At 29.8% G+C, this 13,678-nt stretch overlaps 1 protein-coding gene across 3 annotated transcripts; it reads right to left on the reverse strand.

Moving 5' to 3' along the window:
* Positions 1-210: 210 nt before the first annotated feature.
* Positions 211-12,688, reverse strand: LOC130654045 (protein BTG2-like). Of its 3 annotated transcripts, none has more exons than XM_057456561.1 (2): positions 12,530-12,688; positions 211-1,917 (listed from the first exon to the last, which is right to left on the reverse strand). In XM_057456561.1, the coding sequence occupies exon 2, from the start codon at positions 1,787-1,789 to the stop codon at positions 1,277-1,279; it is 513 nt and encodes a 170-aa protein (XP_057312544.1). In that variant the 5' UTR covers positions 1,790-1,917; positions 12,530-12,688; the 3' UTR covers positions 211-1,276. The 3 variants fall into 3 exon arrangements, with proteins under 3 accessions (XP_057312544.1, XP_057312545.1, XP_057312546.1); XM_057456562.1 differs by lacking the exon at positions 12,530-12,688 and adding an exon at positions 8,399-8,670; XM_057456563.1 differs by lacking the exon at positions 12,530-12,688 and adding an exon at positions 5,235-6,037.
* Positions 12,689-13,678: the final 990 nt, after the last annotated feature.

Genomic DNA, 13,678 nt, shown 5'->3' on the forward strand with positions numbered 1-13,678 from the left:
GTTTTCCCCACACCAAAACAGCATCCAATTTTGTTACTTCATATGTCATTCATCTCCAAAAATTTAAATGTATGAATGTATGCATATGCAGCTTATATACCTTTTGTCCTGAGTTTTAGTGTATTTTAGCCAGACAATATTGTTACTCTTGTCAGTATGGCATTCCCCAACATGGATGTTATTTTGGCATGACAAGAGAAAATAGAGATATATTTTTAGTTTTCATATTTTCATTAAAATGTTTAACATGACACACTGCCCTGTTTTCTCGATCTATAGTATATATGTACAAATAGCGTATATATATATGAGCATCAAAATCCTATTCACATATATAATGTGAGAATATATACAAATAAGTGAAAAATTCAATATATATACACAATTGGAAATAAATCGTTTTCAAACCTATAGAAAAATAAACCATTAGCTTTCAAGAGTGTACTTGTGTGTGTGCGTGTATGTCTAAAACATCTAATCATTTATTTGCAAAGTGTTGTGTTATATTGCTTTGTTATGAATATCAGCAACTAATTTTTAATTGTAACTTTTTAGCAAATATATTAGTAGATGTTGCACTTCAAGTGTTGTGCAATGAATGATTTTGCAAAGGTTAAAAATGCTCAGTTCAAAAATTCTTCACTTAGAATTGTGTTTTGTTTTTACTCACTTAATATAATAAATTTACCCCAATAAAAGCAGGTCTTGTATTTAGCTTACTATTTTTAAACATTACAACACAAACATATCACATTAAAATATCCCTTTTTGTTGGAAAGTCCTCTGTAAACCAAGATAAATTTGGCATAATATTATATATACATGGTTTTAAGATTTGTATATAATATATATATATATATTTATACAATATATAAGAACATTAAAAATGGCATGTAAGCATAACAAATATTAAGATTTGGGTTACACAGGGAAGTTCATTAATGAGATACATCCGGCAGTAAACTAAATTATGCATCCGATCCATTTATTTTAAATTAACCATGGTTTGAAATTTAATTATGTTTCTTGTTTGTAAGTACCGAGAACAGATTACTGTAATTGCAATCATATGTCTTGTTTATGTTTTAGTAAAAACTAAACCATTAATAAATCAAAAAACAAAAGCTTAAATATGACTTTTCCATAAGTAAAACAAGAACCAATCTGCATAAAAACCTCAATTAAAAAAAAGCCAAAAAAAACAAATTCAAAAATAGATCAAAGAAAAACAGGGAGTACCATGATTAAATAAAGACAAAGTTTTTTACATTAAATTTTACAGGCGTTTTGCAAGCTTTCTATTGTAGTGCACGCAAATAGAGCCTTCCTCACCGATTCGGTACGAAACCTCACCAGGATCAATCCATATGGTAAACTCTTTTGGAAGACAATTTTTAATCCACGTAAAACCAGAGAGACGTGCTGTTTTTTCAATCAGTGATTCGCTACCATTTTGATTTATGCGTAAGCATCTAAATGCACTACCTTTTTCTGGACGTTCTGGATACCAATGTCCTTCATATTCTGATTTTAAGTCACTGACTAACTTGTTAGTAAAGTCCTCAAGGTTTTGACTTTGTTTTGGAATTTGGGATCTTTGTATAAAATTAGTAATAAGCTTTACTCCAGCCTCTAGTTCATAATCCATTGATAAAGGATCATGAAGATTTTCGTTTTCTTTATTTTGATCACCTGTTGGCTTCGCTAATTTCTGTTTTGGTCTCTTTTTGGTTTTCATTTGACTTGGTGTAATTATGTTCTTTCGAGCAACTTGAATGTTAGGTGTCATACTTCTACGTTCTGTGGAACATGTGAAATATACTTTAAACTGTTTGGATTTAAGGCAAAACGGAAATACGAAACCAGTGAGCACCAGTCTTCAAAATCTTTTACTATTTTTATTGATTTTTTGTGAGCCTAAAAAAATAAAATAGGGAATTGATTAATAATTTATAATATTCAAATCTCTTCTTTTTGCTTCATCTAAATAGTTTTAAAATGTATTTTCAAGTTGAATACTAACTATATATTGAATAATAAGAAAAAAGATTTTATAAAATATAAACATGAAAAAGAATATATATTCAAAGTTTTAAATTAAAGGTTTTTGACGTCAACACAGTAAAAGTATACAATGCAAAGTGGTAGTAGGAAAAAAGAGGAAGAAAAATTTTTCACAAAATTCTAAATTTTTCTGAAATCCTTTTTTTTTTTTTTTTTTTATCTTTTGACACTACTGATTGCAATTTTTCGAAACGAGAAAATGGTAAATAGGAGAAAATGGTAAATAGGTTTGATATTGCACATATATAACAACTCTGAAAATAAAACAAAACAGAAAAAGAATAAAACTTCGATATTGCAACGTCATCATATTATCAAGTTTTGTTGACACTGTCTGTAATAAAAAAGAAAACAACAAGCAAACAAGCAAACAAACAAGCAAACAAATCTCCTAGTAGTACAAAAACGTTGAATTAAACAATATATCAAACACACGAATTTTAAAAAACTTAAAAAGACTTTATAAATACGTTTACTAACAAGCCTTCCATTTGTTATGTTTATCAAAATAATAAAGGTTGTCATATGATTCAACGTCCATTTAAACACTCCACTTAAATCCTTTTTAAAACCTCTTTTTAAAGTGACACAATATAACAATGGGAATAAAGGACCCTGCACGATTAAATATCCTTTTTAAAGTGTCATTTAATGACGTTTTCTCTAAATAATCACCCTCCAATTAAAACAGCGTTGTAGGAAAAGACAAAAACAAAAGTAATTGGCCATTGATGTCCCTGTCACATGGAGAAGTCAATTTAAATTTTAATTACAGCACTCCAATTATATATGTTAACAACTTAATTAAATATTTTCCCCTACTGATATAAATTTCGAAATGTGTAAACCGAAGTTAATAACACCAACGATGGAGAGCGCTGTTTCATTACATCATAACCTCTCCTGTTGTTATTCACTTGCCGTTATTACATCAGTGGGTAAGGGTGTAAGGAGATTTTAACGTGTTAATTACATACGTAGGTGATGCCGAAACGAACGGTTTTCCTGGCACATCCTCCCCCAAATATTAAACACCTTCAAACAATATCCCTATAAATAATCAATGTAAACCTTCGGATGTAATTAGAAGTGGATTAAATTCTGGTTTTAAGGTTATATAAAACGTCAGTAAATGTTTCCTGAATGTTATGTAAATAATTTACTATGAACAAGATTATATACAAATAAAAAGAAAAACACGTACGTTCTGGTATTGTGAAAAAAATTTAGCTAGAGGACACACTACTCTATATAAGATAAATATTTTACCTCTAAAAGACGGTCGTTTTTAAAATCTGGAATATAATATAATCGAACGTAATATATTTTTTTCTAATTTAGCATAACAGTACTCGATTGGAAAGTAATATTTTTTTTACGAAATCTACTTCGTTTTCAAATATTTTTATCAATAAAAAAGATATGTTAAGTACATAACCTTTTTAAAAAATATTCTTCTATCTGCCTTTTTTCTTTTTAATTTGAATATTTATGTTTTTAACATACATCAGATGGCTTTCGCCACAAGTAAATGAGGTGTCAATTATTCGAGGATTCGTGATCATCAATTTTAACGTTAATTTCTACTTTCAACAATAAAAATGAGAAATATATACGAAAAGAATATATAATATCAACAAAACAAAACACTGATACGAAATTTGAAAACTGCAGGTGAAAAAAAATTAAATATAATAAAAAAATGCTATAAGAATAAAAATTAATGTGACCAGTTTCACCCATATGTTATGTCAAGATTAAGGAATTGACAAATTTTTTTCCAGCTAGCTAAAACATATACATTATTAACACGTTATATCATTTTCTATGGTTATTACCATTGATAAGTTTTCTTCATCATTCTGAATAATAATCTGAAAAATACACACATTAAAATCTAATAATTTTGACCAATTCAAACACTAAGTAGATACCAGACCACTAAATGTATTCATGGATACTGTCATAAACCACCGCAAAAAGTATACACTCACGATCATTCTCTTATATAGCTCGCGCAACCTTCTGATTTCCATACATTTACTAAAAAAATCAAACTAATATCCATAAAACAACTAGATCCTCTTAATTTTACTCATAAAACATGATCAGGTTTAAAACTGCAACATTTTATTTCCTACAAGAATCTTCTTGTCCTAATCTCACGATATTTTCTTTCCATTTATGAAGTGAGCGATGTGTTAATCCGAAACTCGAGCATGTGCATACAGATTACCTATTTTTCACAGATGTTGATTTCTATTTCATCTGCTTAAATTTTATCACGACAGCTCCCGAATACTTAGAAATCTCAAGAAGCTGTTGAACAGGCTTGAATCGCAATCACAGTGGCTGAGCGAGTCTTCTCTTCTTATACTGAATAAGCTATTCTTGCGTAGAATTTCGACCGGTGGTGAAATATCATGCTCAATAACAGAAATTGTTTATCGAACGGTAATTAGATTTTTCAAGTTGTAATTAGTGCTAATTGAGTTATCTTAGATAAAGATGCACTTCGTATATATAGAGATGTTTTTTGCAGCATAAAATGTGACACAAATAGACAAGGTTTGCATGGTTCGAATCTTAGTAATTTCAGCTGAATACAGAGAAAAGAAAGGTCTAAATTCAAAGCGAAGTAACAAAAAAGACAGAACGAGAAAACGTGTGGATACAAACTTCGCTAAAATATATTATATATTTTAGCGAAGTTTGATTGTTGATTTCTTCTGTGTTAATCTTTTTTGTTGACAAACAACTTTAACTCCGCACAACTTTCTTGTTTCTGCATGTCTTATTCCATTTTTTTTTTAAAAGAGAGAACAACAACCTCCTTAACCTATGCTGTGTTATTTTTAGCATGGGAGAGACCAGTGCATTCATACTCCCTCGCGTTTTTTCGTATTACTATTCGAAAATGTTGACAGTTTTGGACATTTTTTACACAGTTACGTTACTATAGTTATGCTGGTGGAATATTTAGTTCTGAGTATTTAGTTTAGCCACAAATGAAAAAAAATATTAACAATAGCAAATTTATAATATTATTAAAAATCCAAAAGAATCTATATAGTATAATAATGATTACGGCTTGAATGGGAACCAGGCTGCGCATTTTCTCTACGAAGTTTAAGGACGTCGCATACTCCAAACGAAATTATTCATCTTACCTTTTGTGCGAACCGAAGTTTCACTCTCGTTACGCCACCTAAAACTCTTCTCTAAAAAAACTTTTTTCAAACCAACAACAAAGAAAATAAAAGATGAATTAAAATCATTTAAAATAATAATAAACTAAGGGAAAGTTAAGAGAAAGAAAAACAAAGCCAGGAAGTAAATATTTGTCATTTTTATTTAAATCTTCGCTTTTTGTATTCAATGCTTTTATAAATAAACAAAGTTTATATCAGCTGTACGCGCCCTAATGACGTGGCGTTGTTTTTTTTACGTCATAACAATAAAAAAAAACTTCGTCACAAAACATCTTCTTTGAGGTTTGCAATTATTAATGACTTGATGTCTGTTAGCCCCCGCTCGGTCAAAAAAATTTAAAGAAAAAAGAGTGACTATTACTATTTGGTTGCGGGGGATCACGATCATTTGTTATCAGAGTCTGATTATAATTTCTAGCAGTAGCTCTCTTAAAAGATTTGGTTTAAGTAGGTTCTTGATTTTTTTTCTGACATTTTCCTCTTATATGACTACACTAAGATTTTAAGACTAAGATTAGTATCAAGAAAACATGCTGGGACCATATTTGTACTTCTCTTTTCTTTTAGAACCCCTGCCGACTTTTTTGATGAATAAGAATTGATACACACAAATCTCCCTCTCTTGTGAAATTTAATATATAATCAAATTTTTGTTTTTTTAGTGAATTTTCAAATTTTATTTAAACTCCAACAATAAAAATGTAGGAAAAGTTTTTTTATTATCATATTTCGTTATATTTATTTATCATAATAAATCTAATAAATTATGTTCACTTGTTAAAAAAAGTCACGCGAATGTTCGAATCGTTCGTATATGCTACTAAACAGATATTCACCATATTGTCCATAATATGGTATGGTAACGAAAAAAAAATGTTGAAGGTCCTTTTCCGTAGAAAATCACGATTCATACTTACCTCTGAAGTTAGTTTATCACGTTTCACATATCAGCTACTAAATTTTAGCAAGCTTTTCTTTTCGAATATACCAATATTTATGTCTACACTAATATTTTCCGCAACAACATTAACAATACAACAGTGTTTTGACGGCGACGAAATTAGCGTAATTTATTTAACAACTTCTATAAGTGAACTCAACATTTTTAATTAAGACAGTTATGCGCTACCCCTTCGAATAATTTCTAAATCTTTTGTCATCCGGCGTCACTATAGAAGGTTCTTTTTATTAATTAAAACAATTCATGCGCGATTTGAACATTATTAAAATAAAAAAATAATAAACGCTTCCTGTCTTATGTAAACAATACAAAGAAATTACAACAGTGTGATGCCATCAAAGCTCGATAACATCTGGCTCAAAGGAGTGTTATGAGTTTAAAAGGTAATTATGGGTAAGAGATGTGTCATTATTCCCTACAGAGAGTGATTATAAACACAGAGCATCTGCCAAGGCTTTGTCGTTGATGCTGTTGCTAATAGCGATAATGACTTTGTGTCCAGCGATTGGTTAGCTGGTCAACCAGATGAAACTAGTCGTTAATAGTCTGACCTTAAAATAGTATTCTTATCATGATCGTCACTCCACAAAAATATTTACTATTCCATCTTAATTATGACATTGACGCCTTTAAAGTCTAGATAGCTAATTGGATTTGAAGTTGTTTTTTTTGGAGAAAAGGGAAAATCTTTTTGGATTATAAATTGTTTTTGGGAAATAACCATGGAAATTGGTAAGCATTGTTTGTGCAAAATTTCCCTAATCTCCGTCATTATGAAACGAAACATGAGATCATGCAAACTGAGGTAGCTAAAAAAGATTACTAAACCTTCTGTGTATGACATCTTTGTTACCTAGCAACGTTTGAATGGTCCACATTTTTTTGTAATGTCCGGATTTCTCATAAAATTTAATTAAAATGTTCCTGCGGTGAATGAAACATGTTTTAAAAGTAAAACTGGAGCAAAATAGTTCCCTTTTTTATCCAACACATTTTTTCCACCATCCAACGCAATTTGTTTTCAAGAATATTTGGTAATGCAGAGGATGTTGCTCTCATTTAATCCCACCTCAATTTCTGTTTGACGTGGTTGATATTAGGAGGTATGACATTTAGCACATGCTCCTTTGTAAGAAACTCAATCAATATTATTTTTTACAAGAAGAGTTGCATATTCATGACGTTATAATATTTTTATTTGTTTTTATGATGTATTTCATACATAGTACCTGAAACTCCACTTTTTATTATAAGCAGAGATCTTTTATAACGATATATATGGTGGTAGTCAATGAGAGATTTTTTAAACTTAGCAGAACTTTGGTGTTTTTAAATATCTTGTCGTGTTTAAAACTTTCTTGATATTAGTCAGAGGTATGGTACATTGTAACAATGACACCATTATTAAAATTTTATCAATGTATCTTTTTTGTTTAGCACCTGAACACTTTTTATTTTCATTAGTGGAAGAACAAACCGACAACAAGGTCTTAATTTTTAAACAATGAGCATACAAATATAACCACCTTCATGTGAATTACCCATGAAAATTTGATTCCTTTATCATACCATATAAGGAGAGCAGGACCAACGCACGTCACCAGTTTGTCCAAAGGAAAGAGAGTCACTTTTATATTCAGTTATACTGATGAAGATAATAGCCATTTGGTATTGAATATGATGGGATTTTCTTTCCAGATTATCAAATGAATATTACGGTGACGTTGGAGATTTCTTTGAAAACTGTGAGATACCACCAATATGAGATGAATTGGGGACTAGCGTCATTCGGAGCCTTAAGGATGGAAGCCACATATATAGAACCTAGTCTTCTTTTGCATGACCCACTTTTGCGAATTCGCAGCATCTGTTTAATGACCTTAATTCTATTTTATCCTTATTTTTACTAAAAAAGGGACTGAATATTTTCAACAAGAATTGCAAAAGTTGCAGCATAAGGGATTACACATAATCTCATTTGAAATCACTGAAAAATATTACCATGGACTGCAACTTAAACATGACATATGGTGAAATGCGGAAAAAGATTGTGATTTGCCTGCTTGAAGAAAATTTCTAAACATCCCCATTGCCTCACATCATAAAAATACTACATAGCAAGCTAATACACTTGAATCCGTACAAATTATTATCAACATACCTCACTATTTTACACCAGCGTCCTGCTTTACCGTTCTTAGTGTTTTCCACCAAAAAGATATATAACCATGTTGTTTATATATATATACAATTAAATTGTCGTTCAAAAATTACCCACGTGTATACTTTCGCTTTATTAATTACTTTAAATATTCTTTTTGTTCCTCTTTAGTATTCATAAAATTTCCCTTCGACAAACATTAATATTGCTTCCTACTATAAAGAAAACGAAACTGCGTCTCTTTTTATAATGATGACACACGCCTTTCTGTTGAAAGTTTGATTAATATGAATTTAGTACTAGCTATTCGAAATTTGAGAAATGCTATGATGCTATAAAATGTTATGCAGGTTTCCGGATACTCGACTAATAATTTTTTTACAATCATTTTTTGTATATAACACATTTTAATGTAACAAACAGTTATAAACAGTATATAACTTGGAAATAAGGGTGAAGAAGGAAAAATATATATATATAAAAAAGAAACAATACAAATTAATTTTGTTTACCTGGTTTTGATAAAACATGCACTAAATATCGTAAACTAATTTTTCAATTCGTCGTATTTATGATTCGTTAACGATGATGTAATAGCACGCAATATTAAAATTTTGCTGAGTCAGGTTTTTCAATAGATTGATAAAAAATAATCTAGAAAGTGCCATTGAAAGGTTAACGTGGTGAAATTTATAGTGAAGGTTAGCAGACGTGTCATAATAGTACTGTTGCCGTTATATGCACGTGTATCTGACACCGCATCCGATGTTTATAAAAATAAAGCTCATTAGTTTCACATAGGATAACGTTGAGTGTTTTAGTAGATTTTTATTAGGGTTAGGTTTATATAGAGTGTAATGAAATAAAAGTCATATGCGTTGTTCCAAATATTTAATCAGGATAACAAGCATCTTATGAATCGTATAATTGTTTTTGATATAAATTTTCACTTAAAAAACTTTGTATTTTTATGTACAGTATATATCATATTGTTTTTAAAACCTAGGAGTATAGAAAGAAGGATAGTTCCCGCCAAATGTTTCTCCTATGGGGTTAAAACAAAGTATTTTAAGATTTATAATAATTATATTCATGAATCTATTAGTAATATCGCGAATTTTGATTTTATTTCAGGCCTATTTATTAAGATAGGGTAGCCTTTAAAATTTGATCATATCACAGCTGCTGAAAATTATTTTCAAGAATGACAAAAAATGGAATAAGTTGGATAAATGTATCTCAGTATAATTCTCCATTTTTTTCTTAAAAATTGGAAAATTTAAACCTTGTGATTTTTATAAAAGAATAAATTGGAAATTAGCAAAAAAAGAAAAGAAATAATTAAATTAATAACGTAAAAATAAATAAAAAAATACCTTCTTTTGGTCTTCTCTGGATAAACCTTTTACTCTGTTCAATTTTTTGAGAGATAAATATTTTTTGCCAAATGTCATAACGAAAATTCAAAGTGCTTTATAAAAGATTATATAAACTATATGTAATAAAAACTATATAAAATATATAATATTTAATTAAGAAAAGTATTGGCACCAAGACGTCCAATTTGAGTTGGAATAAATCTCTTTCTTAAAACCATGTGTTGTAGATTCTTTATTGAGTAGCACATGTTTTTAAAGTGCTCTAATGATATTTTTATTTTCCAAAACATGTTTTTAATGGTTTCCAAAAGAGCCAGATGATAGTGGACTAGATCTCTATTTTCGTCATTTCTATAAGAAGTATTTACTTTTTTGCTAACTAATTTGTTCGTTCTTTGTATAATTTGCGAAAATAATAAGCAACGAGCAAATGTCATTAAAAACACTACGTAACAAATTAATAAATAAATAAAAGAAAAATTAAGATAAGAAGAGACACGAGAATAAAAAAATGGAATAAATAATAGACTTAAATGAAATATCAAACGCAAAAAATTCTTTGTATAAAAAGTGAATAAATAAAAGCGATTTTTACATTCTCTGAGAAGTTCTGCAAAGAGACGCCACACGCTTTTGTTTTGAACATATATATAACGTGCATGCTGAAGTATTTATACTTTATGTGCATTTTTTATCTGTTCCCGCCGAATATTTCACCAATACAGTCGAGATCACTCACTTTGGTATTGTCGAAGTACAAATATGTTCCCGCGTAAAAATGCAAAAACTTTTTTCAGCTCACCTTCATTTCTTTGCAAACGCTGACGAATGATTTAATGGAGAAATGTTTCTTGCTTGTAAAAAAAACGTGATAATGTTAATCCTCATTTGCCTGAGGACAGCCGGGTGAAAAAAGAAAGAAAATCGTTGGACCAAAGGGAATTAAAACAATGACTTCAAAAGTTGATTTTGTTTTTACAAATCAACTCCAAAAAATAGTAATTATCTGGCCATAATTAACCAGGTTTCCAATGTGTGAAAAGATAATTAAAAATCGCTTAATTCTAATTAACAATTACACCGACAACTTACAAAAACGTGTATTTATAACAATTATTTTAAACGTGGGATTTTTTAAGAAGTGCGCATGCGCCGTGAAAGTTTTTAGCGTTGCGGAACTTGTCTGTCCTTGTACCACGTTGGGCATTGAGTACATTTTTAAAATGTCAAGACAATAGAATAAAGATAATATCAGAAACGATTAACGACATTTACAAAAAGCACGAATTTTAACTATACCTATATATTGTCGTTATCCTAATCGCTCGTCATAACGCATTGATAACAGAAAATTTGAAAGAAGTCATACCTTACAATGATCATTGACAAATGTTGAATGTTTCAGTTGAAAAATGTGTAAAAAAAATATACCCTCTCCGTTCTTCTTTTGTTGAATATTTTTTCAAACTATAAAATTGATAGCCAACGTGTTTCGGATGCTTGTTGACATTATATGAAGAAGAAGAAACAGTTTGGCGTCCTTCTTTAATTGAAGTATAAGAATACTCCAAACATTAATTTCAAAGCATTTCTATCTAAATCGAATTTTTGCTTCTCAATAGCAAATATTCATAGCGTATTCAAAATAATAATTTATTCGACGTTCTCGCATTTTGTTTTGAACTCACGTAAAAAATACACGAAATAAAATTTGAATACATTAAATAAAACTGTTATTGCGCAGGTGAGAATTTATCTCGTGTCTGCAAAAACTCTTTCTTTCTCCTAAAGCAATAAGATATATTATTCTTATCTTCAGTGCGATATTCACTTTTATTGAAATACATTTCGTGTGTGGTGCTGGAAAGGTTATCAAACTTTTAGAACTCATGCTGAGAAAAAAAATTATTCTGGCTCGTTATCGTAACCACTAAATCTTATCTGCGCTGAATATAATCTCAAGCTTCAGGCTCCCTCTCAACTCTATGCTTTCAAGTTGTAATTTACAAATAAAAATTATTAACATTCAGATCTCCTATATTAGTCTTTAATGATCGCTCAGTCAAGCGTGACAATAAAAACAAATTTAAATGGACAAGCTAATCAATAAAAAAGCACAAATGAACTTATTGATGTGAAGAAACTTTTTTGTTGCAGAGTTCTTAGAGGAACTTTACTAAACTAAAAAAAAATCTTTACAAAATTAGAATTTGCTGTGTTGATTAAGGCTCGAATAACAGCGTAAAGAGATTCTCGACTTCAGCATACATTGCGTCGACGAGCATATTATTATTATTATTATTATTATTATAGGAAACATAGGATTGCGTTAATTTAACCTACACTAGCGATTTTATGTAAATTGAGGTCGTATTCAAATTTTGTTTTAACACATACAAACAAGTGATAAGCTAAGTAAGCTTCAAACTTTATTTTTATTTCATTTTTTAAATGTAAAATACAAATATAATTCAAAGCCGGAATAAGCAAGTACTTAAATGCGTTTGCCTGAACTTTTTTAAGTTTTGTTCAAACTTCGTAAACTTTTGGCTTCATGGTAAATAAATACATTATATTTCGCTGAAATTCTCGTGATATATATGAATATTATTTCCCTACCCATCAAAAAGAGGATAAATTTACTAGAATGCCTACACCAAATGTAAAAGAGAGAACATGAAACTTGCCTACACAACAAGTAGAAAATTACAAAGATATAATAATCTAACCAAGTAAAAAGAAAAAAACGTACCGTTTATCGACACTGCTTCAAAGTTCTGTTTCTTTTTTTTTCTTACAATTTTGTTTTGTTCCGTGGTACGATATATTTTTTTGTGTTATAAATTTTTTTCCTTTGTTGTGATAATAGATAGAGAAGAGAAAGTACAATGAGTAATAAAACTAGTGCGCATGCGCAGTTAGCTACATGTTGTGCGCATGCTTGCGAACATGATATGAAACAATGTGTTGTATTGATGTGGTTTAAAGCGACCATCAGTATGCTTCACGATCAGAAAGTCACAAAGCGCAACTGTTTAAAAATCATTAGACAAAAAAAAATAACAGCTTCTCATGCCGTGAGAACAAACAATCTGGAAACGAAATATATATTTCTGTTTTTTTTTATTAAACAACCAATACAACCTCGTCCCCAGGGCTTTTTTCTATTTTTGACAAGAAAAAGTTTTTCTCGCTGTCTGAGAAGAGAAAAAATCCTGTGGTTGAGATTGCGTATTGGTAATGTGCTTTTCAACGGAGGAGGAAAAGAAGTGCGGGTGATGCTGCTAAAACCAGGGGAAGGTCGCATAATAAACCTTAGAACTTATAAAGGAATTAATAATAGCCTTAGTTTTGATAAAATAAAAAGTTTGAAGTTTAAATAAACCGAAAATAAAAGTTTCTACACTAAATTTGCTCTATCAACTTTGAAACGGTTGGACGAGTTTCATATTAGCACGGTTTAGAAAAATAATACACTTTTTTAAACGAAAAACATACTTTTTTTAGTTTATTAGCCTGGGTGTTTCCTAAAGGATGCTCTAAAAATTTCTAACCCCTGCTTTTTAGAAAGAGACTTGACAATGTATTAATTTTGCTTTGTTCGATTTCTCAATATTTCGTGAGTTAGAAAGTAAAACCCCAACCTCATGTTTCTTATATAAAAACGTGTAGTTTGTTAAAAAGATCGATCTTAAAATAATTCTTATAAATAACATCCATGTGCTATGTTAATTTGGACACAAATGTGATGTAATATGATGCTAAAGTGAGAAAGTTATCTTACATATCTTATTTAATTTCTATGGCGTTGACGCTTATGACAGTTCAGTCACAGTAAACAACATAACCACAATTTAAAGAACACGCGCAGTAGAAAGCTGATTGAAAACACCATGTAGTC

This window comes from Hydractinia symbiolongicarpus, chromosome 8 (assembly GCF_029227915.1).
Source record: "Hydractinia symbiolongicarpus strain clone_291-10 chromosome 8, HSymV2.1, whole genome shotgun sequence".
In the NCBI taxonomy this organism is placed as follows: domain Eukaryota; kingdom Metazoa; phylum Cnidaria; class Hydrozoa; order Anthoathecata; family Hydractiniidae; genus Hydractinia; species Hydractinia symbiolongicarpus.